General features: G+C 35.9%; 1 protein-coding gene across 6 annotated transcripts; it reads left to right on the top strand.

Moving 5' to 3' along the window:
• Positions 1–266: 266 nt before the first annotated feature.
• LOC132295001 (GTP 3',8-cyclase, mitochondrial-like) lies at positions 267–25,914 on the top strand. 6 transcript variants are annotated; one of them, XR_009478270.1, is made up of 8 exons: positions 267–585; positions 5,195–5,809; positions 5,997–6,164; positions 6,247–6,438; positions 7,696–7,764; positions 8,245–8,334; positions 12,664–12,711; positions 12,995–14,279. XR_009478270.1 is itself a non-coding variant. In XM_059793066.1 (7 exons), exons 1-6 carry the CDS (start codon positions 526–528, stop codon positions 8,326–8,328), a joined length of 1,188 nt encoding a protein of 395 aa, XP_059649049.1. In that variant the 5' UTR covers positions 267–525; the 3' UTR covers positions 8,329–8,334; positions 25,727–25,914. The 6 variants fall into 6 exon arrangements, 2 of the variants coding, with proteins under 2 accessions (XP_059649049.1, XP_059649048.1); XR_009478271.1 differs by lacking the exon at positions 12,995–14,279 and adding an exon at positions 11,624–11,760 and having other exon boundaries at positions 12,664–12,714; XM_059793066.1 differs by lacking the exons at positions 12,664–12,711; positions 12,995–14,279 and adding an exon at positions 25,727–25,914.

The following is a 25,914-nucleotide window of genomic DNA, read 5'->3' as shown; positions in this document are numbered from 1 at the left end:
TGTACCACTAGAGTAAATTAAACAAAACAAATTTGAGGACTAGTAGTTGCATTCATTGGAGATGCGCCTGGCTTCGACCCTCTCCCTCCGGTGCGTTTTTGTGTCTGCGAACCATGGCGGGGAGTGCAGAAATTTCTTATTAAAAAAAAAATAATAATAAATAATAAATAATAAAATAAACAAATTGATAATATAATAAAATGAACAAGTTGGCTTTTGCCTCTTGGCACTTGGCAGACCCATAAGTAAGGTGGGATATCTGTTCTCATCTTATACATGTGGCGGTGTCTTCTTTGACTCGTCTCTTTCTGTGGTTTTGACATCTTACATTTCAAGTTACTTTTGGGTCTCAGGCTTTCAGTCAAATCCTAGCCTTTTTAAACTTGGTCAAAACTGGAGTAACAGAAACCAAAACGGCTAACAAAAATCCTGTGTGTATCCGACTCCTCCATTTTATCTTAGAAAATTTCCAGCCGAAACCGAAGCAATTGGGTTTGTCCGATTTCATTGGTTTGAGCTCTGACCATGCGGCGCTATGTATCAAGAGTTTTTGAGTGGCGTCTGGGATTCAGAGGACTTAATTCAGTAAGTTTCATATACACACTCGCATATATTTCTGTGTGTGTGTGTGTGTGTGTCGATAAATATATATATATATATGTATTTACATTTTGTAATGCTGTAGTATGCTTTGTTCAATATGGTTTCTGGGTTTTTATTTACAAAATTGTTAACTAATCAAGCAGGCAATGTGTTTTTTAGAATGTACCTGTCCCTAAATTAAAAACCAGTCTTATGATCTATAGCTTGTTTACGTATTTTAGATTTTAAATTTTTAACCCACAATTTATCCCTAATTTATAATTTTAGCCTTTTAACAAATGATCCTTTATTAAAATTATAATGTTACTTTTGTTTATGTTAGGGTGTTCACAACCCAATTTGTGTCAAAAGTGTTGTAGATATATTCAATTAACAGAATAAAGGAAAAAAATACTATCAAGAACAAACAGATTTTACATGGTTCATCCAAACTATTCTTATGCCCCTGATTCTCCTCCCCCCTTCCACAAACACACACTACTCTACACCTATAGAATTAGGACAATATAACAAGTGCGGAATATCCTATAGTAGCCCCTCTTAAATACCTTGTCTTCTCGTCGATCAAAGTTAATGTATCTTTGATCTATCGAAGATGTTCCAGGCATTGATCGAACCCACACATTCAAGGGTCGATTGATAGTTGTTCAATTGTATGTGCTTCGTCCTGGAATGAAACGCCATGAATAGCACTCTGACTTTTACTGTACATAACACTATTCTCTCACTCCTTTTCCAATTCTTCCAAGAAGCTCTGTAATCAAATCATCTTTTCGCCAGCTTGCAACATATTCTGCTTTTGTGGTTAAGAGATCCACAATCTATTGCAACTGAGAGACCCAAACTCATTGTCGTATCACCTAGGGGTTGGCAAATAATCCGTGAATTCGATCCGATCCGGTCCGATCCATGCGGATCGGATCAAATTGCTACACTCAAGGATCGGTGACAGATTCAAAAAAATTGAATCCATAGCTCACGGATTGGGCTATCAAAAATCCGATCCGATCTGTGAGTCCGATCCGATCCGTGAAATATATATATATATATATATATATATATATATATTCAAATAATATATTAGTTAATTTAATTAGTTAATGATAATTTAATGTACTCTAAGGATGTATTAGTTAATAATTATTTAAATATATGAATTAATATTGATAAATTAAAATTTTATCTATTGGGTTAGGATTAAAAGATAAATAAATAATAAATAATATTATTTATAAAATAATAATAATAATAATAATAATAATAATGGATCATTTAAATAAAACCTAATTCACGGATTAAATCCGATCCGATCCGTTATTACACGGATCCGATCCGATCCATGGGATAACGGATCGGTGGCGGATTAAGATTTTTCTAATCCGTTGGGAGCGGATTGGATTAGGATTGATGCCTAATCTGATCCGTGGCCACCACCTAGTATCACCATACAGATACCTAGTAGTACTCTTTCTATTATTAACATCACCAGCCAAATTTGAATCATCATAACTCTGCAGTGGCAATACCTATCCCAGTAAAACACATTCATATATCAGTGGTACCCTTCAAGTATTGTAGGATCCATTTTGCTACCTCCCGATGTTGTTTGCTTGGATTCCTCATGTACCTCCTCACAATTTCCATTGCATAAGCTTTGTCTAGCCTGCACAAACCATGACATACATTAGGCTGCTGATAGTTGAAACGTATGGAACATGTTCCACGTATGCTTACTCCTCCTCTATCTTGGGCTACTGCTCCTTAGTCAGTCTGAACTAATTAGTTAATGGGGTGCTTACTGGTTTTGCATCTTGCATGTTGTACCTACTAAGAACATTTTTAACATACTCCGCTTGTGGCAGCTTCAGAGTGCCACCTACTTTGTCTCCAGAATTCCTCATACCAAGAATCTGATTTGCATCACCCAGATCTTTCATCGCAAAATACTCAGTTTCTTCATATTATTAAACTCCTCAAGGCTTGACCCAACAATTAGCATATCATTAACATACAAAAGTAAGATAATGTAGCTGTTGTCAAACCTCTTAACATATGCCTGGCATCTTGTGAAACCATTGTTGTACATGAATCTATCAAACTTCTTGTACCACTATCTCGGGGCTTGCTTCAAACTATACAAGCTCTTTTTCAGCTTGCATACCAATTCTTTCCTTTCTGGCACTGTGAATCCCTATGGTTGCCTCATGTAGATATCTTCTTCCAAATGACCATGAAGGAAAGCAATTTTCGCATCTAAAACTGCTCAAGATGCAAATATTCTATAACCACAATTCCCAATACCTATCTAATTGTAGTTAACTCTCCTCCGCACATCATCTTCATAGATCTCGTCCAACTCAACATACTCATCCTTTTTAGCATGAGCACCTGCATCAGTAGATTCTATTGCTAACCTGTCTTTATATATTACTTTATCATTAAATATGACATCTCTGCTTGTAGTAATCTTATAATTTTGATCATCTTAGAACTGATAACCAAATTCATTAGTGCCATACCCAATAAAAGTACATTTTCTGTACTTTGGATCAAGCTTGCTTCTAGCATCAGAACTTATATGCACACATGAAACACAACCAAATGCTTCGGGTGTGAAATATTTACCTCTCTTTTTGCTCCAAGCCTCCTCTAGTAAGCCCCCATCTAAAGAAACAGAAGGTCCCCGATCTGATAATTTGTGTCAAGAGTATCTTATCAATTTCTAAGTGAAATTGGTGAGAAAAGATTATATTGAATTGCGTAATTTAAATTCCAAAATTTTAAAATCTGGCAAGAGAAGAGAAGCTGTTGAGTGGTGTGAAAGAGCTGTCTTTAGGACATAACAATTGTTTGACAAAATGTGCTTTTTCTGTAATCTTGCCAAAATGTAAGTAAATATGCTGCATAAATCACTAGAGTCTGAAATGAATATAGATTTACTGATATTCATTATAGCCAAACTCGTAATACCTTATAACGAGGTTCAAGGAAAAACATTCATGCTTGCACACCATATGTTTGTGTCAATATATGTTTGAGAAATATGAGGACTGTTACCAAAGGCTCTAGTATGTCAAAGTAGATTCAATTACACCTAGAGGGGCGAAGAGGTCTTATGGATATTAATTTCTGACTATCTTTTTAAATTTCCATTAATTTTATTTTAATATCCTGTTAATTAGTTAAACATTTATATCTGTTGCAATCGCACAAACATATAAAAGGAAAAACACAGGAATTAGTCCGACCATGAAGAATCCACTACGAGAGAGATATGCAACTAGGTTACACAGGTTTCCAATGCTAGAAATACCTAGTTACCTCTCGACCCAAACTTATGCTAGATGCTTCCTCCAAGGTCCTTCGTTTTTTTTTATAAGTATTCCTCCAAGGTCCTTCGTGTTGTCAGTCAACGAGCGTGATCATCCCTTAAGCTTGCCCTCCATGGTTGTTCAGTCCTTAGTTTTCAAGTTTGACCAGTTGAATACTTCATTGTATGATTCTCTAATGTTCTCCTTGCTTTGAATCTCTCAATCACATAAAGTAGGATGGTCAATGGAAACCCTATATTGATTTTCAAAGCTTTCTCCATCTAAAAATAAAAATCTCACAAAGTTATAGAAAGGCTCAAGAGAATACCCTAGACAGATTATAACCCCATATCTATGGCCACTATAGAAGTCCTATGTGAAACAAGAATTTAATTATTTTGAAAATCTGTTTTGAGAGAGTTTCCGAAAAACTGTTTCCACATAGGTTGATCAATCAAGTCCTCAATGTAGTGACATTGGCTTTGCTTTAATTTATCGAGCTTTCAATCAAGAGTTTTTTTGGAAAAAAAACTCTTTTGGAATTCGCCGATCAATCGAGACTTGGATCGAGTCATTCTGGTTTTGCAAAATCTACTGCTCAAAAACTTATCCAAATACTTTAAACCTTAGGATCAGTCTTGTCAATGTAGATGATAAAATACTTGAACCCTTCTTGTCAATGTAGATGATAAAGGATTATATATAGCAGTCTTCACCAATTCACCAAGAAGGCTGGAAATAATTCAGTTCTTAATATATGATTCCATATATGCCACATTGCTTGCCATTTGTTTGATATTGTCTACCTGGGTTATGTTGCAAACACATTTTCTAGGTCTTGGCTTCATTCTCTGTTTTTTCTTGACATTTTGTGCTTATGATTGAATTCATGTGTATGTTCTTTTTTCTGGGTACAAAAAGCTATTCATGTGTATCTTGACATTTTGTGCTTATGAATGGTGTTCAATCTATTTTATTTTGATTTCTTTGAAAAAATAATTGAATCTATGTACTGTTTTATGATCCTATTATGCTCTCGAAAAATGTCCAACTGGTGAATTGGTTTTTTTATTAAACAATGATGTTTTGAGTTTTATCAGATTTCTTTTTTCCCCAACTGCAATCTCTTCCTTTGAGATATCTAGTTTATTAAGTCTACCAGTTTATCTATCTCTTGATTATGGTTCAACCTTGGGCACGAATTTCGTTAATACTGATGGTTAATTATGGTTTACTGTAACTGTTGATTTCTCTCAAAAATAACCGGTTACAACATGCAGGTCAATTGTAAAACAGGGTCATATTCCAGATATAATTATCCTCAAGGTTTAATAAGTGGCCATCTGGATGGATCCTTTTCCAAGATGTATGCGACTTCATGTGAAAAGTTATCAGAAGATGCACCAAGAGATGATCCAGTTTCTGACATGTTAGTTGATTCATTTGGAAGGCTACACACTTACTTGAGAATCTCCTTGACGGAGCGTTGTAATCTACGATGTCAGTATTGTATGCCAGCTGAGGGTGTGGAGCTAAGTCCTAGTCCACAAGTACTGTCACAGAATGAGATTGTTCATTTGGCGAATCTATTTGTCAGCTCTGGGGTAGACAAAATTCGTTTGACTGGTGGAGAACCCACCATTAGGAAAGATATTGAAGAAATATGCTTACAGCTGTCTAACTTGAAAGGGCTTAAGACCCTGGCCATGACCACCAATGGAATAACTCTTGCAAGAAAGATTATGAAGTTAAAAGAATGTGGGCTTAGTTCGCTGAATATTAGCTTAGATACATTGGTTCCCGCAAAATTTGAATTTCTGACCAGGCGTAAAGGGCATGAAAGGGTAATCGAGTCAATTAATGCCGCTGTAGATCACGGATACAATCCTGTTAAAGTATGTTTGCTCTTGTCAACTTTTCCTTTACATGTTTCTGTTTCAAAAAGTTTTGTTCTTTTTAGTTGCTCCTTCACTGATATATTATATTATTAATTCTCTTAGCTATGGCTTTCTGCTTAGTTTGTTCTTTATCAAGGTTTCTGTGATTTGTGCCTGAAGTATATGTGCTGTATCCCATTTGCAGGTGAATTGTGTTGTAATGCGTGGATTCAATGATGATGAAATCTGTGATTTTGTGGAGTTAACACGTGACAAACCAATAAATATCCGGTTTATTGAGTTTATGCCTTTTGACGGAAATGTTTGGAATGTTAGGAAACTCGTACCCTATTCAGAAATGTTGGACAGAGTGGTAAGGAGAAGAACTCTGACAGATGTTTTTGGTTTCTGAATGCCCTTTCATACATATCCTAAATCATACTATTGCTGAACAGGTTCAACGGTTTTCAGGACTAAAAAGACTTCAGGATCATCACACAGATACAGCCAAGAATTTCAGGATAGAAGGGCATCAAGGAGCAGTTTCTTTTATCACGTCGATGACGGAGCATTTCTGTGCTGGTTGCAATAGGCTGCGACTTTTGGCTGATGGGAGCTTTAAAGTTTGCCTATTTGGCCCTTCAGAGGCGAGTTTTCTCTTCGAACTATTATACAGTTTGTACATGCATGCTAAGTGGACTTTATTGCTAATTCATTTTTTAGTTTCTCAAATGTGAAACTTTATTTTATGTAGTTATTTGCAGGTACCATCTGTATGTCATTCAACTAACTTTTGCTGGTTATATCAGCGTTGTTCTGTCCTCATTTGTTTTGCTTCAGCTTCATTTATTTGCTGGCTTTCTATTTCCTGGTTATGCAACATTTTTTGCCATAAAGCTAAGCTGTCCTTGTTGCTGTTGCGAACAAATGTCTTTTCTATTTTGGTACCTTTACCTGTTTAGACTGTACAATCGCATAATTTATTCATCTCATTGTTCTCACTTAATTTTATGGCAACATTGTTCTTAATTTTTTTTCCTCATGGATGCTGTCAACATTAGGCATATCATCAATCTTCCCTATATCTTTCTCATACTCTAATTTTTATATTATTATTCGTAAAAACTAAAAGAAGTTATTAAATTAAATGGGAGGCGACTACTGGGAGACTGATAACATTCTTATTCTCAGTTTAATCAATATCTCATTTCCTATGTTTTGTCACATGCTGCAAATCCTCAAATTCCTTTGCTTATATAATATCCACTCATACTTTCTAGATAATTTTAATTTTCTTTGATGAATAGCATGTATCATGGGACAAAGTTATTAAATCCAGATTGAGAAATTTCTGTTGTTTCAGTTCATACTGTTGATATTGAAAAAGTACAATAATGAAAGATGAAAAAAAAAAAAAAAAAGATGTATAATGGCTATGCTGAAGTTCTGAATTCAAAAATTAGCAAAAGGTTGGTAGTTCTGGCTATCATGAAGCTTTGAATTTACAATTTAGATAATAGTTTAAAATTTCTTTGTTCCAGTCATGGTTGTGTCCTGTTGATCACTTGATGTATACGTGGATTTAAACAAATTTTAGCATCTATAATCTGTAGCCTTTTTCACCTTTTAGCCCAGCACTCTTAAAAGGAAAAAGATGAATTGAAACTTGAAATGGATCCTGTTTCTGGATAGTAGTGCTTTGAGCTCTTGTTTCTTCCAGTAGCATGCTGGAATCAGAAAATAGAGTTTTGTAACATTTTTACATGCAACTAGGTGTTAAATTAGGTGGAACTATTCTACTTTTGTTATATGAGATTTACCAGAACTTGCAGCCTCTGTTAAATTCTATCTTGAGTTGTTGAATGCCTTTCATCATTATTCTTAGCAGAGTTCATTCTTTGCAGGTTAGCTTGAGGGATCCCCTTCGTCGTGGTGTTGATGATATTGAACTCAAGGAAATTATTGGGGCAGCGGTATGCATTTGCAATCCTTTCATGAATACATTTGTATAATGGAAAAGGTTGTAGTTTGGGTGAGAGATTGGGCTATAAATTATATGCTCAATGAATGGAACATATACCATCCCATATTGAACTTCTTAAGCATGCCTTCATCTTTTGTGCTTATATTGTAACTTCTTTTTTCATTTATTTTTTTGGCAATTATGGTTTCAAAATTTATTTATTTATTTTTTTTTTTTGTCACCCTATGTTAATTTAAGCTTCCTATATAATTTTTATTAAACAAATTCTCAGAATAGCAATTTCACTTTTATTTAATTTTCTCCCCTTTCACCAAGATCCTTAGATTTTCCTGCTTAATGCACTGAACTTGATGGAAATTTCTAGTGTTCCTCTTCCTCAGCTTTGTAAGCTTGTACATGTTGTTCTTTTTGTCTTTTGTACTTCAAAAACAAATAGGATTCAAATATTTTTATTGCTTCATTGCTTCAGGTCAAGAGGAAGAAAGCATCTCATGCTGGAATGTTTGAAATTGCAAAGACACCGAATAGACCTATGATACACATTGGTGGCTAGGGAATGGTATATACACTTTTTCTAGACTTATGTTTGTTTTTTGTTAAATATCTAGCAGTGGAGAAAATTTTCTGAGTTTCATGCTTCAAAAAACGAGCTTTCATGCACTTTGATTGGTTGAGTTGTGCTTCTCCTGGTCACTACAGATTATAAAATCTTGTATTATGACTACTGAGTTGGGTATCGAATGCAGACTTGCACTCATATATGGAATCTTAGCCAAAAGAATAGAAAAGAAAAAAAGAAATTATATTTTGAAAGGGGAAATCAACTTGATGGATTCCCATGAGAGTATGATTTCAGTTCTTTAGTTCCAAGACTGATTTGTAACATCTCAAACAAATCAATTGGCACTGAAGACGTTATATTGTTCAACATTTAAAAGTTTTCCTTCCCCTTTAATAGCAATAATTTCTCGTGTACTGAAATATGTTTAGAGAGTCCCCAATAATGAAATGATTGCATGTACTGCGGTGAGTTATACCCGTGTGATAACAACTTGCTCAGGCAGCGTCTGTCGGTAACTTGATGTTGTCATGCTATGCTCACCTTGTGCATTGCCTCTTGAGGGATTCTCCAAAACTTCCACTCTAATGTGTGGAACAAACTATTATTTTGTGTTGGCATTTAGTAGTCATGCATTTTAATATGATTAGACTTTATATTCAAGTGGTTGTATGCTTGAACAAAAACTGATTAAATTCGAGCGAGGACCCAAAAATGGTCTTCACATCATATATGCTTTGACCATTTTCATACAGCAACCTTGCAGAATGCTTAAGTAGTTTTGGCTAACATTTCTTTAGTTTTCTTTTTTTGGCCTTTTGTTCTTATTTTGTGCTCAATTTTGAATTTTTCTGATAAATTTTTTTATTCAAAAACCTAATTTTGAAAAATATCTTCAAAACATAACTGTCAGCCTATTTTACGATCAGATCTAGTTCATCTAAGGTCCATTTTTTTTAGCCAACATCTAAGGTCCATTTACCTGTATCGTAGATAGTAATTGAGTCTTATGAACTTTGCATCGTTTTCTTTGCAAACCATTGTCTCCAGGATCTTCAACTGTCGTATACCACCGACTCTAAACACACTACAACCCAAGTTTAGAGTGGGAAATTGCCAACATATGACTCCTATTCCTAACAAATGAGTCAAAGCAACTAATGATGGAGTTCTTCAACGAATACCGATCATTGTTATCTAATCTAATTTTAACAAGGCCGCTTTCACTCATTCCCACATATTTGCTGCAATACTTCAGGCTCTTCTGCATTCTCTCCCCTTATACAGTGTGATTATCCACCACTCCTGAAGAGTAGCCTTTATCTATTCTGGATTTTGTTATTTTTTGCTCATTGATCGTTGTGTTTAAGTGATTTAGGATTTGCAATGGCTTCCTTTGGAAGCGTAAAGCTTCCAGAACAGTGTATGACAGAGTCGCTGGATATGAATTATACACGAAATGATACGAAAATAAACTCTGTTTATTTTACAGTGTGGGGAGCTGGAAATAGGTAAAATATTGCTTGGAATATATATGTTTATATATAGGAACAAGCAATACTGCTGGTACCATTGCAACAGAGTTTGCTTTGACAAATAACGATCCTTCTTGTTCCTTTTTTCTGTGTTAAAATCCGTTGTATTTTGCTGAGCTAAATTTGTATTTTCTCAACAAATTCAAAGCCTCTGTTCCTCACTCTTCTGAAAACTTCATCAATTCCAGTAGCCGTTACTTGCAAAAATACAGTGTCTGAACTGCAGTGGCTCTGGAGGATCTATGCTCATGTAATCATTGAAAAAGCAGGGATTGAACTATATTAGTAGAATGTAATAAAAAAAATGCCTAAAACCCCGAACGATCAACTTTTGGTTATTATTAGCACCCCTCTATGCTGAAAATAGTCGCGCGCACTACACGAGAAATTTTTAGTGGTCCAGGATTACATGGTCCCAGTCAATCAGAAAATGCTATGTCACCAAATGTGTTAGTTTTATTCGGCTTTTTGGCAACATGGCATCTTCTGATTGGCTGGGACCATGTAGTTCTGATTGGTTTTGGTTGAGTGATGATTATACGCTCGATTGGGTTTCTCTGTCAAGGGAAATTTAGCACTTCACAACAATGTTGGCACATTCTTGTGCAAGTCTAGGGGATTAATTTCCAAATTGATACTATAGGAAGGTTAGTTGCCAGAAGTTAGAGTGTGAAATTTCAAAATTAGGCAGGACAACTTATACCATCACCTCTTCCCTCTTGCCAAACAGTCAATCTGTTCGGATAAACCTGACTCTAAGAAGGGTTGGAAGGAAGGAGCCTGGCAAACCCCATCTCCCGGGGACTTTTCCATTCCGACCGTCTTTGGCGCGTGCTCCGTCCCCTTGTATGTTAAATTCAAAACACATAAGAGTGATTGTAAATGTGAAATCTGTCTCCCTCGCTACGTCTCTTTCCTTTGTCATTCTTTGGGAATTCCTTATGATGAATTGAGTTACGGTACATTGAAAAAAGCTGAACATAGTGATGCAGGCATGTAGAATATATATATTCCACACAGATGTCCTCCACCTGTGTAATGTTGATTTAAATTCCTTTCATCCCTTATTTATTTACCCTTGTTCTTTTTGGTGTTCCTAATCTTGAGAAGTTATTCTATGGTCCCGGGATCTCAGGCCAATCACCATAGGCAATTGTGTTGGAAATGCTTAAGTTTCATTCATCTTTTTGCTTGCGTTGTAATGTTTTCAATTTTTACCATTTTTCATGTTATGGAATTTTTTGAATTTTTCGAGGGTAATTTCATCTTTTTTCGTTTTGCGTGCCGGATACCGTGGGGTGCCGGATGAGTTCCGAGAGTTGTTGGGGCATTTTCTCGAGTTCAGGACTCTTGGAAATGTATTGATTGTTATTTTGACATTTTTCTATTTTTCGGAGGTGAGACCAGTTATCGGAGTCGTTGTGCACGGGAGCTGTGTCACTGGTTTATTGCATTTCATGCATTGTTATTTTGTATATATTTACATGGTTGTATGTTAATTTGTGTGGCTGCAATTTAATTGATATATATATATATATATATATATATATATATATATATATATATTTCAATGTTAAAAAGAGATTTTTATTATGCATGTGGGATCCACCACTATACCACATCATTGCTTAAGGCCAAAAGGCCATTTACAGACTTCATTTTCTATTCCTCTCTGCAGCAGTATGTTCTCTCAGCTTTTTTCTTTTTTCTTTTACTTTTCACAAGTTCAAGTTTTGATTTCTTCCAAACCATAGAGAATTTGATATTGCCATTTAAGGCAAAGTTGACGAGCGCGTCAAGACCATCATTTTGATCGGAGCTGATTTCCTTTTGGACCACATTTGGATTTCGAAAATATGAGCATAATTTGGGGCTTTTCTCATCTTTTGAGGTAGGGGTTTCTAATTCACATTTTCTTGGATTTTAATGAATTATCTGTCATTAATTGTCGTAAAGCATGCCTAAATTTTGTAGATTCTTGCAAAGGTGACTTAATTGTTATACAAGTGATGTGTGGTTATGTGTTAATTGTTATTTGAGGAGAAAGCATGCTTAAATGATGTATATGAGAAAAATGATTATGTGTTAGTTGATGTTTTGTGTATAAGTATGCCTATGTGGAATAGAATTTGTGCCTTGTATGTTTACTATGTTAAATCGTTGTTGAATGAAAGCATGAATTATGTATTTTGAAATTTATTATATAAAGCATGTGTGAAATTCAATAGTTGTATTGTGTTTAGAAGCATGATGCATTCATGCATGCATTGGGAAAGAAAGAGAAAGAGAAAAGTGTTTTTGAAGCAAATGAAATCGTTTTGAGAAAATTGTTTTCAAAAAGTGTTTGCGAAAACCAGAAGCCTAGGAGACGCCTAGTGGTCCGTGGTGTTAGTGTAGTTTAGAGAGGACTAGAAATTGAGCTAACTATGCCAGATGCAACGCCTTGGAGGTGTCTTGTGGTCGTGGATAGTTAGCCAATTCTCCCTTCGTGACGCCTTGGAGGTGCCTTGGGTCGAATTGCACTAACGGTTTAAAAGTTGAAATGGTAATGCTTCGGAAAATGGGGAGCGACATGGGCATGGCATTGCACTTCATTGGCATACATGGTATAAGTGTGACTTGAATGACAATTGTGGTTATATTTGACGTTGTGATTATAGATTATATTCCCAGTATAGTATGATCCCGGTCTCTTGATTTTTATTCTATACGTGGATTCACGGGGTCATAAGAGGTCTGTCTTAGGCACCTCTTACTGAGATTATGTTCACCCCAATATCTTAAAATTTTTCAGGTCACAGGAAAGAAGTAGCGGACGATGCTCCTCCACAAGTTTAGATAGATTAGTAAATTATTTTGATATCTTTTGTAGCTGTGATATTATTTTATTTTTATTTTTTTTATAAACTCTGAGATGACACGTATATTATGTATTGATATAGGAAAGGACAGTAGTGTCCTTAGTTGACCTCGGGTTCGGGAAAGGACCCGATTAGTGATTCGGACCCTTAGGTTCGGGTCGTTATATACGTGTCCAATGGTGATTGGTTAGGACCAATGGTCCGGGAGCATCTAAAAATTTCTCCCGAATGGCAAGTTTAAATTTTCTTCTCAATTTCCTTCAGGTCCATGGGGATCAAGATTGATGGTGCAGAGCACATATGGTGTCATTGTTTCTCCCATTTACTTCATCTGGCATCAGAGACGTGACAAGGATGGGAATAAAAAAATAATAAAAAATAAAAATAAAAGAAACAAAAACAAAAACCAAAACCAACAAAAGTGGTAGGACTTTCACATTATCTTTTATTAGCACTAAAGCAATTGGAGAAACTATTCATGTATTCTATATGAGAATCCTTAAATTTCTTCTATCATGAGTATTTTTTTTTTTTCTTCCCTTTAATTGTAAAATAACTATTCTTTTTATTTTAATAAAGAGATATCGATTTTGGGTATAAAGACCAGTTTCTCACCTTGTTACACCTGTTATATAACAATACTTGACACATCGTTCATCCTTCTATGTCCAAGTGTGGAAAAGTGGGCTGAAAGAAATAGTTCTAATATGCTTCGGAGGCCCTATTTTGTTTTTCGAATAGGAAAAGAAAAACACCATAATGTTTGCCACATCGTTTTTTTCTACCGTTATTGTCTAAGAAGTAAGGACGAGGTGTTGTATTTGTGTGGGGTCACTCTGTGGGAAACTGATAGTACGTTCTTAGACACACGTCCGAACCCTAATTTTATAAATAATTTTTATTATTTTTAGCAATTGGCTGACACATCTTACACACTTTGGTCAATATTTTAATGTGAAATAAGATGTCATACTCCTATATTAAAAGAATAGCAAAAAATGTCCCAGGGAAACAAAGGAAATGGGACCATTATTTAAGAAAACTTGATGGTGGAATGAACACGTCCAAAATGTAAAAAAAAATAAAACAGGTGGAGGAAAAAACTTTAAAATAGTGAAATTTTAAAAAAATAAAAAAAAACAATTAAAGAAATTAAGAAAGTAGCAATAAATGCAGAACATAGAGCATATGATGATCTTTATTCTAAATTAATTGAATGGGTGCGTACTTGTTCATTTATCTAAAAGCTCAAGTTGTTAAGTAGTACTGCATACTCATCTATTTATATTCAATTATTTTTCCATCCAGATCCAATGTGGGACAAATGACCCTTATTACATTCTTTCCCATCCAAACTTGCAACGCCCTCATTACGGCTCAAGCCAACCTGCTTATTTGGGCTGTAAACTCGGACACCCTCTGGGCCGAGTGCTTGGCGTGACACCGGATCAAGGATTGGGTTTGACTCTAATACCAACTGTAACGGGTGTTTATCCAATCACTTTTCCATCCGGATTCGATGTAAGACAAATGACCTTTTTTTTTTTTTTGTCGGAAGGTAAAATGTATATATATGAATAGTAATTACAAAGGAGGCCCAACAAGGGCAGACAACAAGCATGGGCCAGACATACACCCAACCCAAATATGTAAACTAAGACGACAGTAGTCTAGAAGCCCTATACTATAAATGTCTCAGCCAACATCACCAATTCAGCGAGGCGACATTGTAGCCTTGATTTGATCAATCCGGTGGTTCTGTCGGCGGCCTGATGAACAACGCCGGAAGATCCCATTCAAAAATCATTCTTCTTGCAACAACGGAGTCCTTCGCCCTCATGGAAATTAATCGTTGTTTCACCATATCAGTTGTATGTTTCAAAAAGGAAGATTAGGAACAGCGTTGAGATTTGAAAGCTCGATTATTGCGTTCTATCCAGATCCTGTTCACTGTGGTTGAAAGCACTAGTTTATTAATCGAATTCTGCAAGCATCGACTCTTCCAATGATTCAAAGCCCAGTCGACAAAATCGATTTATGATGTGTTTTTATTTAGAATTGCACATTTGAATTGAAAATGCCTCCAAATAGGTCGAACATATGAGCATTCGAAGAATAGTTGCTCGTGAGATTCATCAATTGATTGTCACAAAAGACATAGCTTGGAGTCTGAGACAATTTGCATGGAATTTTGGTCAAAAGTTAGGAGGCAATTCTGTACCGCAAGCCATAAAGTGAATTTGCATCTCGGAATTGAGAAAGAGTTCCATACCAAATGTGTCCATTGCCGAGGTAAGCGTGGAGAGAGCCATTTAACAGTATGGCTTCCTAAGAAGGATCCAGTTGGTAAAGGAATCCAAAGCGCAGAGTCTAGAGCATCAATTGGTGGATCAATGAGAAGGAGCTCAGGGAATTGTCCTAAAATGTCTGCCGGGAACACCCATTCATTATTAGATGCGAGAGAAGCAAGCTTCTGACCAGGGGCAATGGATGAGTTCCCCATGAAGACTGGTGAAGCACGAAAATAGAAGGTGCCTCTCTCATGCAACCATTTACGTTCTTCCCATTACCCACCTTCTTCCTTAGCATAGTCCTAACAACCCCTCTTAGTTGAAGGAGTCTATTCCAATTGCTCGAGCTAGCTTGAGGGGTGGGAATAGTCCATAGAGATCCTTGATAAGCTACACCCTAACCCATTGAGTCCATAGATTCTCTCTTTGGTTAGCAATGATATTCCATAGGTATTTCAAGCTAGTCGCAATATTCATAGTGCTTAGGTTACTGAAACCTAGTCCACCACATCCTTTGGAGTGACACACCTTGCTCCACGCTACTTTGGCTCCAGTGTATTTGAACTCAGTACCTGTCCAAAGAAAATTCCTCAACACCTTGTTCACCTCTGAAATTACTGTTATATGGAGTATGAAGAGGCTCAACCAGTAGTTCACCATGCTATATAACACAAACTGAATTAGTTGTATTCTTCCAGCATAGGATAGGAAATTAGATGACCAGTGGTTGACTCGCCTTGTTATCTTTTCCTCCTGCCTTTTGTAATTAGATAGTTTGAGTTTAGTGGAGATCAATGGGACTCCCAAGTATTTGATAGGCAAGCTTCCACATTCAAACCCAGCCAAGAAGACACTTAATGTCATCAATGAGAGTGGGATCAATACCGAAAATATAGAAAGAGCTTTTTGAGTTGTTAATGTTGGGCCGAAGAAGGCAGAAAATTGATCCATAACATTTTTTAGTGTGGCGATAGAAGCTAGGTCCCATAGGAGAAGAGAATGAGATCGTCTTCAAATACGAGATATGATATGGACAACTTTTTGCATCTAGAGTGGTATTTGAAGGAAGGACAATCAGAGATGTATGAGAAAACTTCCATAGCAATCACAAATAGAAGGGGTGATAATGTGTAATGACCCGGTCATTTTCTTTCTTTTGTTTTTTTCTCAGATTCTCACGGCTATTTTTTTTCCATTGATCTTTCCTTTCTGAGTTCGGTTTTTTGTCACTTAGTGTCATCTTCAGTGCTCAGGGATGGTTTCCGAGACTCTTTCCCTTGGGTTGACGACTTCTTTTGAGGACCGAGTTATTTTCACATTTTCACTTTTGAGACACTATTCACTATTTGTCTTTTTCTTGGTTGTCACTTTGTTAGCACAACCTCACTTATCATGTTTGGATTTGATTCCGATTTTGCATGCATCCACGATATTTAAATTCCATGCTATGTGTATTTTTACTTTTATAGAAAAGCATGCAAGTTATGTACTTTCTTCCTTAGGGGTGTGGATGCATACTTCTTTAGAATTTTTCTTTCTTTTGGGGTCATTTGTGTAATTACTGTAAAGTAATTATTTTTCATCTTAGGGACCATTTTGTAATTTAATTTGGAAGATATTTTCAAAAAGAACCTTTTTGTAATTTTTGGAAAGTGTGACAAGTGTCACACTCTCATTGGTCCACTTGTTGACATTTGTGTGGGGACACTTTGATCCCTTGGATCATGACATGTGAAGGGTGGAGATTAAACCACATGTTGACCTAGGATAGGTGCACTTGTTGGCTTGGATGGTTGACAAGTGTAGGCTTAAGATTAAGCCTACAATGGATGCTTGGATGAGTAACAAGTGTACGCTCCAAATTAAGTCTTGCAATTAATTTTGAGCCATTTTGGGATTATGGTTTTAAAGAGGGGTTTTTGTGCAATTGACCAAGACTTGTGTGTATTGACCTTGGTGTAAGACCACATAGTGAGTGGAGGATTTCTATTTTCTCCACTCACATTCTATCACACTTAATATCTATCTCATCCACTCACGTTCTATGACACTTACTTTCTATCTCCTCCCTCTCTTATAAAGAAAACCCTCTCTTGTAAAGAAAACCCTAGCCTCCATGGATGGAGCTTGAAGCCTTAAGCTTTGACCTTGATTTTGAGGGCTTTCCATTGATTTCCAAACTTGACCTTGGGAATACTTTTTCTTCCCCTCATCTTCCTCTTCATAACCCTAAAAGGGTTTACCATTTTGTGCTTGCTAGCCTTGGATTCATGAGAAACAATCCTCTTGTGAGGTATGGGGTTTTATAATTTATTTTCTAAGTGGCTTTATTTGCTTTTGTATTAATATATAAGTTGTAAGCATGTTTTTTTGTTAATTTGAGATATAAATGATGTATCATAGTTGCTTATAACTCATTTTTTACTTGGTTTATGTCATGGCCATAGCTTGATCTTTGGTATATATTAATTTGGGATGATTTAGATGAGTTTTCAAATCTAGAGATTAAATGAATTTAATTTGATTTAAATTCTAGTAAATTATGTTTTACTTGTATTCCATTTGACTTGAGATATGGTGTGACCATGACTTAGTGCTTGATATAGATTAATTTGGGGTCATTTGAATGACTTTTGAAATTTGAATATTTAATTAATTTAAATTAATTAAATTCTATATGATGATGTCTTGCTCATTTTGCTCTTTTGATTTGATATATGTAATGAGCATGATATGTTGTTTAACATATAAAAATTTGAGGTTATTTGACATTGATTTGAAATCTAGAGGGAATTAGTTGATTAATTTAGTTAATTTTCATTATTATGTTCTTATGATTTAAATCAAGTTTTGAAGTGATTTATGTTATGACCATGATAAGTACTACAACATATATTAAATTGAGCATGTTTAGATGAGAAATGAAATCTAGAGAAGTTGGTTATCTTATTAAATTAATTTATATCCTTGTTGTGTTAATGAGTTGAGTATGAATTTCATGTTGATTACATGTCTAAGTCTTGATTTTAAAATTTGTGTAATACTTGTGAGGTTATGTCTCTATTATTGAATAGTATTGTTACGAAGTATGATAAGTTGCATAATGATTATTCAACAATTTGCATGCCATTGTAGTTGTGAACTAGAGCATGTATTGTATTTCCAAATTCGGTTGTGCATGGTAAATAGTTGATTATCTTGTATATACATGTTGATATATATATATATATATATATATATATATATATATATATATATATATATATATATATATATGTTGTTGCATTACTTGTTTATTTTGGAAACTTGGGAATGTCGTTGTTTTACTACAGCTAGGGCTTGGTTCTAGTACGGGGGATTGTCCCTCTACAGTCTAGTGCGCATATAGGGAGGTTACCCATGGGCTAGTAACCCTAAAGTAACCATGGTGTCGGCTTGATCCGGTGTGACGTTCAAGTATCCACCTTATTTGATTGCGCATTTCATTTCAAGTTGATAACTAGATGATGTTGTAACTTGTTGTTCATTATTTGATTTCCTATTCTAAGTTTAAGATGGTAACTTAAAGAATTTGTGCTTTACGCGTTGGATTGGAAGTTCCAATGTTGGTTAAATTGCATCGAAATTGTGATTTGTGTTTTATTATTCTAATGTAGCCTATGATGATTCTTTAGACTCATTTGGAACATAAAAGTTAGGTGGCATGAACCACTTTAGTGGATTTCGTATCTTGGATTTCAAGTGAATGATTTTGAGGATCTATATCTTGTTGCGTTGTATAGCATGCTTTTATATTATTTAATTGCATAAATATTGTAGTTTATGCTATAAATGAGCTATGATAGCTTAGGATGCTCCCTGAGTCTCACCTTGACATAGACGTTAGGTGGCATGACCCTTTTGAATTATTTCAAGTCAATGTAAAAATCTCTAAAGAAAACGAGTCTATGTATGCTCATTCTCTACGAGTAAACTTGTTTACTCACCCCGAAGTTACTGGAGGATTTGTTCAGGTACGAAGACTTGGTGCGAGATATTCATCATTGCTTAGATGATTGTAGACTTAAAGATTTTAAATGCATGTAAAGGTTGGCTTGAAATGCCACCTATAGCCTTATATGTCAAAACTTGTATTTGTTGTCTAAACTATGTAATGTGCACTTAAGTGCACCTTCAAAGGGCCATATCTTACTCGTTTCAACTCCGAATTGGTCCGTTCTTAAGTCTAAACTGACCGCGTTGAAATAAGCTTTCCAATGGTACCAATTAGAGCTTCAGATTCCATTTATAACTCAAGTTATTCATGTTTTAGTGAGGTAGTGTTAGGATTTGGTTTGAGCCGAAATGGAGTTTTCTTTCCTTAAATTCAAGACTTGATATCTTTTTCGTCCAAACTCTGAATCAGGTGATTCTTGAGGCCATTTTAATTCATTTTCGTTGTCTTTCCAATGGTATAAATTTTAGTTTCAGATTCTTCTCATAACTTGAGATATCCTTGTTTTAGTGAGAGGGTGCCAGTTTTGGTTCGAATCGTGATGGGGTTCATTTGGGATTTCACTTCCTTTGGCCTTGGTACTTCATGTGAAGTTACCAAAGAATGTTTTTGGATGTTTTTGATCTCATTTGACTTGTTAGAAGTCAAATTCCTTCCACTTAGGGTAAAATGACCATTTTACCCTTGGTCCTTCTTTTTGTAGGGTTTTGATACCCTTGTCTTCGTTTTGCTTCCGCTGAGTCTCGATTTTCCTCGAAGGGCCATTCTTGTGTCTTAGGGATGACGTACATCTCCAGGAACTTGTTTTTGTTTTGCTTCCGCATTTTGGATCCGCTTCGGGTCATCACATGACACACTGGATTGAAAAATTCAAGGTCGTCACAGGTGCTATCAGAGCCCCTAGGTTCGAAAACCTTAGGACGACGGGTTTTAGGTGCATATCATGCTTGTGTTGCCATGCTCTTTGTGCTTATATGCTTCATGATAACATGTTTTGGTTTGATAATATGTTTATATGCTTACGTGCTATATGTGGTATGTTATCTGTTCAGCCTGTTTTGATTCTATTTTAAATAGCATGACATATGATGTATACTAGATTGGATTTGTATCTGCATGATTGTTTTGTATATTTGATAGGACTTAGGATTAGTCGTGTAATGTTTGACTTGAGGTTGGGTTGTTTGGTGAGTTAGCACTTAGTGCAATGTTTGGTGTGTTTTGGTTTTGTTTAGGCACTCTTCTTAGATACTGTTAGCATTTGTCAGTTTGGTTTTGTAGTAGCATAGGTTGTGTCGACCTAACATTGGTTTTGAGGTAAGTGGTGAGACACCTTTTGTTTAGGCTCTCGTGAGGTGAGTCATTTGGCATTGCCGTAGTGCTGGATTTGTTAGTTATGGACCTCTCAGGATCCTTGGTTGTTCGGGATGGTTCCTCTGAGATTGCAATTTTTGTGGGCGGGTACGTTTGTGGGTAGGTGCCTGGTATTATCATGCTACCGTACTGGCTAACTACAAGCGCAGTCTAGGTGGGATCAGCGTTGGTTTTGTTCTGATAGGCATAGTCCTTTTGGTCAGTGATTGATGATTGTTTTAGGAACGATTCTTGAGATTGATTTGGTTATTGATGGTATGGCTATAATTGCCATTTTCTTTGAGTTCTCCTTGCGTGATGACGCTTTTGTGGTCGAGTCGATTGATCGATGTTTTGGGTTGGTGAGAGTATTGCATTGTCAGTGTCACTCATAGTGTCACCTTTAGATTCGGAGATGGATTGTTAAAGTCTTACTATTGTGGTAAGGACTCATGTTTGTTTTGAGACAGGTTGTTGTCGCCTTGGGTTTGGAGTCAGATTATGGCTAGGACTGGTCTTTCCTTTTACCTGGACACTCTAGGACATGATGTCCATTGGGTTCATTGTTGCATCATTTTTATCTTCTGCAATTTCGTTTACTACTATGTTAGTAGCATGACTTATGATGTTGTGATGCATGAGTGGGTGGAAGTGTGTCCACATTTGCTTTCTTGTTGTGTGGCATTAACATGCGGCCTTCTTTATATACTTAGAGATGCCATGTTGTTGTTGTGCTTTAATGACATGCTTTTGTGTTTACGTGGAGACGTGCCGCATATATCCTTGATTTTATCTATATGAATAGATTTATTTACTTGGTAGTTGCATTCCTTCTCATATGCAAGACTTCCATGTTAGTTCTCCCTTTTTGTTCCCTTTTCATATTTATTGTGTTGACACTTGTGGGAGAATAGGGTTCCTCTTCCTTTCTTGGTTCGAGTAAGGGACTTTACAAGGAGTGAGTCTCTTCTCTTCATTGCATTGTGCAGAGTTTTGGGGTTGGCTGGTCCGTGAGGATCACCATTGTTATCTTCAGTCCTTGGTGAGGATTTGGTTGATTTTGGTCGACTAACTTCTCTGTAAGGGGTGAAGTCTTTGACCTTATTGTCTTTCATTTTAGAGGCAGAATCGTGGTATTGTCCTTCTTAGAACTGGTAGTTTCCTTTCTTTCGTGTCTTCCCTTAGGGAGTTTTGCTGTGGTTGTTTACGGAGTTTGTTGTGCTCAGAGTAAGTTGATTTGTGTGAGATCATTTTACGGGGACTTGTGTCCATATTATTAAGGATTTATTTGATTCGTAAGGTGAGTTCGATGTTCTTTTGTGGATGCCTTTTGGAGACTTGCTTTAGTTTTTGGAGACCTAGATGTAGTTGACTTTTAGGAGAAGTTTTGGGGAATTGCTGTTGGATATGGCTTGTCTGTGAAGTTTTCTTATCCTAGTTATGGCTAGGCATAATTTTGAGGAATCGTAGTTCCAGTGACTGTTTATAGATTGAAATTAAGAAATTTTGATTTAGCTTGGTGATGCTAAGCACGGTTTTGAGAGACTTGTTTTGTGACCTTAGTTGTCAGGATTTTGATATGTGTGCTACATGGTGGACTAGTTTTTCGATGAACTAGTTATCAGTGATAGGGATGTGGATCTGATGTTTGATCATGGTGATTGGTCTTATAGTTGATCTGTTTCAGGGAGATATGTGGGACTTTCGATGAAATGTCTTCTAGTGAAGTTTGTTTTGACTCCTGGTGGTTTTGATTTGCTTTTCAAGCTTTAGATTCTTGATCGATGTTGTTAATAGGAGTGTTTGGAGACATTGAAGTTATTAGTTTTGTTGTATTGAGGATTAAGACGTTAAGCTAGAAGGTACCTGTAACATTGCCGTTAGGATTTTGAGAATGGCCAGGATGTCGACGTCTTTGGACCATGTCTCAACTCTTGCAGAATACCAGTTTACTGGATTGCTTTTGGTAATGATGATTTACGTCATTGATGTCATTTGTATTGAGAGGTTTCATGGGTAGACCTAGTGGGGTAGGTTATGAACTGGTGCCTTATACTGTCATGCTACTATATAAGTTGTGTACTGTGGGCGGGTGCTAGTTGCCGTCGATGCTACTTTACTGACGAGTAAGTGTGGGTGGGCACTAGGCACTGTCATTGCTACTACACATTTGAGTACGTCGTGGGCGGGTTCTGGTCACTATTCGTACTACCATATTGTCTTTATTCTGTACCCTGATTTAATACGTGGTTATCTTGGAGTTCTTTTGGTGGTTGTTTTTGGATCGGTACGATAATTCATCAAGAGGAATGCTTACGGTTGTTGTCTTCCATTCATTTGTCTGGCTTTAGGTTCTGTGTGTGACTTTGACTTGTCGTGTGGTCGTGAGGTTACTTTTCTTTTGAGAGGTTTTCCTGTCGTGAGCATGTGGGTGCGAATGACATTGGTTTGTACATCATCTTTCAGTTTTGGAATTGCTTCCGTAACATGTTGTGTGGGATACTCGGAGATGTACTCCGTAGTTGTCCTGGTTTCGCCTTTTGTTTTGTTGTGACTGGATTTCAGGGACGAAATCCCTTTAAGGTGGGTAGGTTGTAATGACCCGGTCATTTTCATTCTTTTTTCTTTTCTTAGATTTTCATGAATATTTTTTTTCCATTGATCTTTCCTTTCTGAGTTCGGTTTCTTGTCACTTAGTGTCATCTTGAGCTTTTGGGGATGGTTTCCGAGACTCTTTCCCTTGGGTTGACGACTTCCTTTGAGGACTGAGTCATTTTCACATTTTCACTTTTGTGACACTATTTATTTTTCGTCTTTTTCTCAGTTGTCACTTTGTTGGCACAACCTCACTCTTCGTATTCAGATTTGATTCCAGTTTTGCATGCATTCATGATATTTAAATTCCATGCTATATTTTTACTTTTGTAGAAAAGCATGCAAGTTATGTACTTTAATCCTTAGAGGTATGGATGCACACTTCTTTGAAATTTTTCTTTCTTTTGGGGTCATTTGTGTAATTACTGTAAAGTAATTATTTTTCATCTTAGGGACCATTTTACAATTTAATTTGGAAGATATTTTTAAAAAGGACCTATTTGTAATTTCTGAAAAGTGTGATAAGTGTCACACTCTTATTGGTCCACTTGTTGACATTTGTGTGGGGACATTTTGATGCCTTGGATCATGACATGTGGAGGGTGGAGATTGAACCACTTATTGACCTAGGATGGGTGCACTTGTTGGCTTAGATGGTTGATAAGTGTAGACTTAAGATTAAGCCTACAATGGATGCTTGGATGAATAACAAGTGCATGCTCCAAATTAAGTCTTGCAATTAATTTTGGGCCACTTTAGGATTATGGTTTTAAAGAGGGGTTTTTGTGCAATTGACCAAGACTTGTGTGTGTTGACCTTGGTATAAGACCACATAGTGAGTGGAGGATTTCTATTTCCTCCACTCATATTCTATCACACTTAATTTCTATCTCCTCTCTCTCTTGTAAAGAAAACCCTAGCCTCCATGGATGGAGCTTGAAGTCTTAAGCTTTGACCTTGATTTTGAGGGCCCTCCATTGATTTCCAAGCTTGACCTTGGGAATACTTTTTGTTCCCCTCATCTTCCTCTTCATAACCCTAAAAGGGTTTACCATTTTGTGCTTGCTAGCCTTGGATTCAAGAGAAACAATCCTCTTGTGAGGTAGGGGGTGTTATAATTTTTTTTCTAAGTGGCTTTATTTGCTTTTGTATGAATATATAAGTTGTAAGCATTTTTTTTGTTAATTTGATAAATAAATGATATATCATAGTTGCTTATAACTCATTTTAGACTTGGTTTATGCCATGGCCATAGCTTGATCTTTGGTATATATTAATTTGGGATGATTTAGATGAGTTTTCAAATCTAGAGATTAAATGAATTTAATTTGATTTAAATTCTAGTAAATTGTGTTTTACTTGTATTCCATTTTAGACTTGAGATATGGTGTGACCATGATTTAGTGCTTGATATAAATTAATTTGGGGTCATTTGAATGACTTTTGAAAATTAGATATTTAATTAATTAAATTCTATATGATGATGTCTTACTCATTTTGCTCTTTTGATTTGATATATGTAATGAGCATGATATGTTGTTTAACATATAAAAATTCGAAGTTATTTGATATTAATTTGAAATCTAGAGGGAATTAGTTGATTAATTTAGTTAATTTTCATTATTATGTTCTTATGATTTAAATCAAGTTTTGAAGTGATTTATGTTGTGACTATGATAAGTACTATAACATATATTAAATTGAGCATGTTTAGATGAGAAATGAAATCTAAAGAAATTGGTTATCTTATTAAATTAATTTATATCCTTGTTGTGTTAATGAGTTGAGTATGAATTTCATGTTGATTACATGTCTAAGTCTTGATTTTTAAACTTGTGTAATACTTGTGAGGTTATGTCCCTATTATTGAATAATATTGTTATGAAGTATGATAAGTTGCATAATGATTATTCAACAATTTGCATGCCATTGTAGTTGTGAACTAGAGTATGTAATGTGTTTCCAAATTTTGTTATGCATGATAGATAGTTAATTATCTTGTATATACATGTTGATATATATATACGTTATTGCATAACTTGTTGATTTTGGAAACTTGGGGATGTCGTTGTTTTACTACGGCTAGGGCTTGGTTCTAGTACGGGGGATTGTCCCTCTACAGTCTAGTGCGCACATAGGGAGGTTACCCATTGGCTAGTAACCCTAAAGTAACCATGGTGTCGGCCTGATCCGGCGTGACGTCCAAGTATCCACCTTGTTTGATTTCGCATTTCATTTCAAATTGATAACTAGATGATGTTGTAACTTGTTGTTCATTATTTGATTTCCCATTCTAAGTTCAAGATGGAAACTTTAAGAATTTGTGTTTTACGCGTTGTATTGGAAGTTCCAATGTTGGTTAAATTGCATCGAAATTGTGATTTGTGTTTTATTATTCTAATGTAGCCTAGGACGATTCTTTAGACTCATTTGGAACATAGAAGTTAGGTGGCATGAACCACTTTAGTGGATTTCGTATCTTGGATTTCAAGTGAATGATTTTGAGAATCTATATCTTGTTGCATTGTATAGCATGCTTTTATATTGTTTAATTGCATAAATATTGTAGTTTATGTTAGAAATGAGCTATGATAGCTTAAGATGCTCCCCGAGTCTCACCTTGACATAGACGTTAGGTGGCATGAACCTTTTGAATTGTGTCAAGTCAATGTAAAAATCTCTAAAGAAAACGAGTTTATGTATGCTCATTCTCTACGAGTAAACTTGTTTACTCACCCTGAAGTTATTGGAGGATTTGTTCAGGTACGAAGACTTGGTGCGAGATGTTCATCATTGCTTGGATGATTGTAGACTTGAAGGTTTTAAATGCATGTAAAGGTCGGCTTGAAATGCCACCTATAGCCTTATATGTTAAAACTTGTATTTGTTGTCTAAACTATGTAATGTGCATTTAAGTGCACCTTCAAAGGGCCATATCTCACTCGTTTCAA

The sequence above is a fragment of the Cornus florida genome, unplaced genomic scaffold (assembly GCF_030987335.1).
Source record: "Cornus florida cultivar Cherokee Brave unplaced genomic scaffold, ASM3098733v1 CherokeeBrave_3.0.0_Hap2_Chr02, whole genome shotgun sequence".
NCBI lineage: Eukaryota > Viridiplantae > Streptophyta > Magnoliopsida > Cornales > Cornaceae > Cornus > Cornus florida.
Note: the sequence above shows the minus strand (reverse complement) of the source record. Positions and strands in the feature narration are given on the sequence as shown.

What these genes read in the sequence shown, in the direction of transcription:
- LOC132295001 (XM_059793066.1), top strand. Translation starts at nt 526, where the DNA reads ATGCGGCGCTATGTATCAAGAGTTTTTGAGTGGCGTCTGGGATTCAGA. An exon ending in CAGAAATGTTGGACAGAGTG is followed by an intron (nt 6,165 to 6,246) that starts GTAAGGAGAAGA and finishes ATTGCTGAACAG; the next exon opens with GTTCAACGGTTTTCAGGACT. An exon ending in GCCTATTTGGCCCTTCAGAG is followed by an intron (nt 6,439 to 7,695) that starts GCGAGTTTTCTC and finishes CATTCTTTGCAG; the next exon opens with GTTAGCTTGAGGGATCCCCT.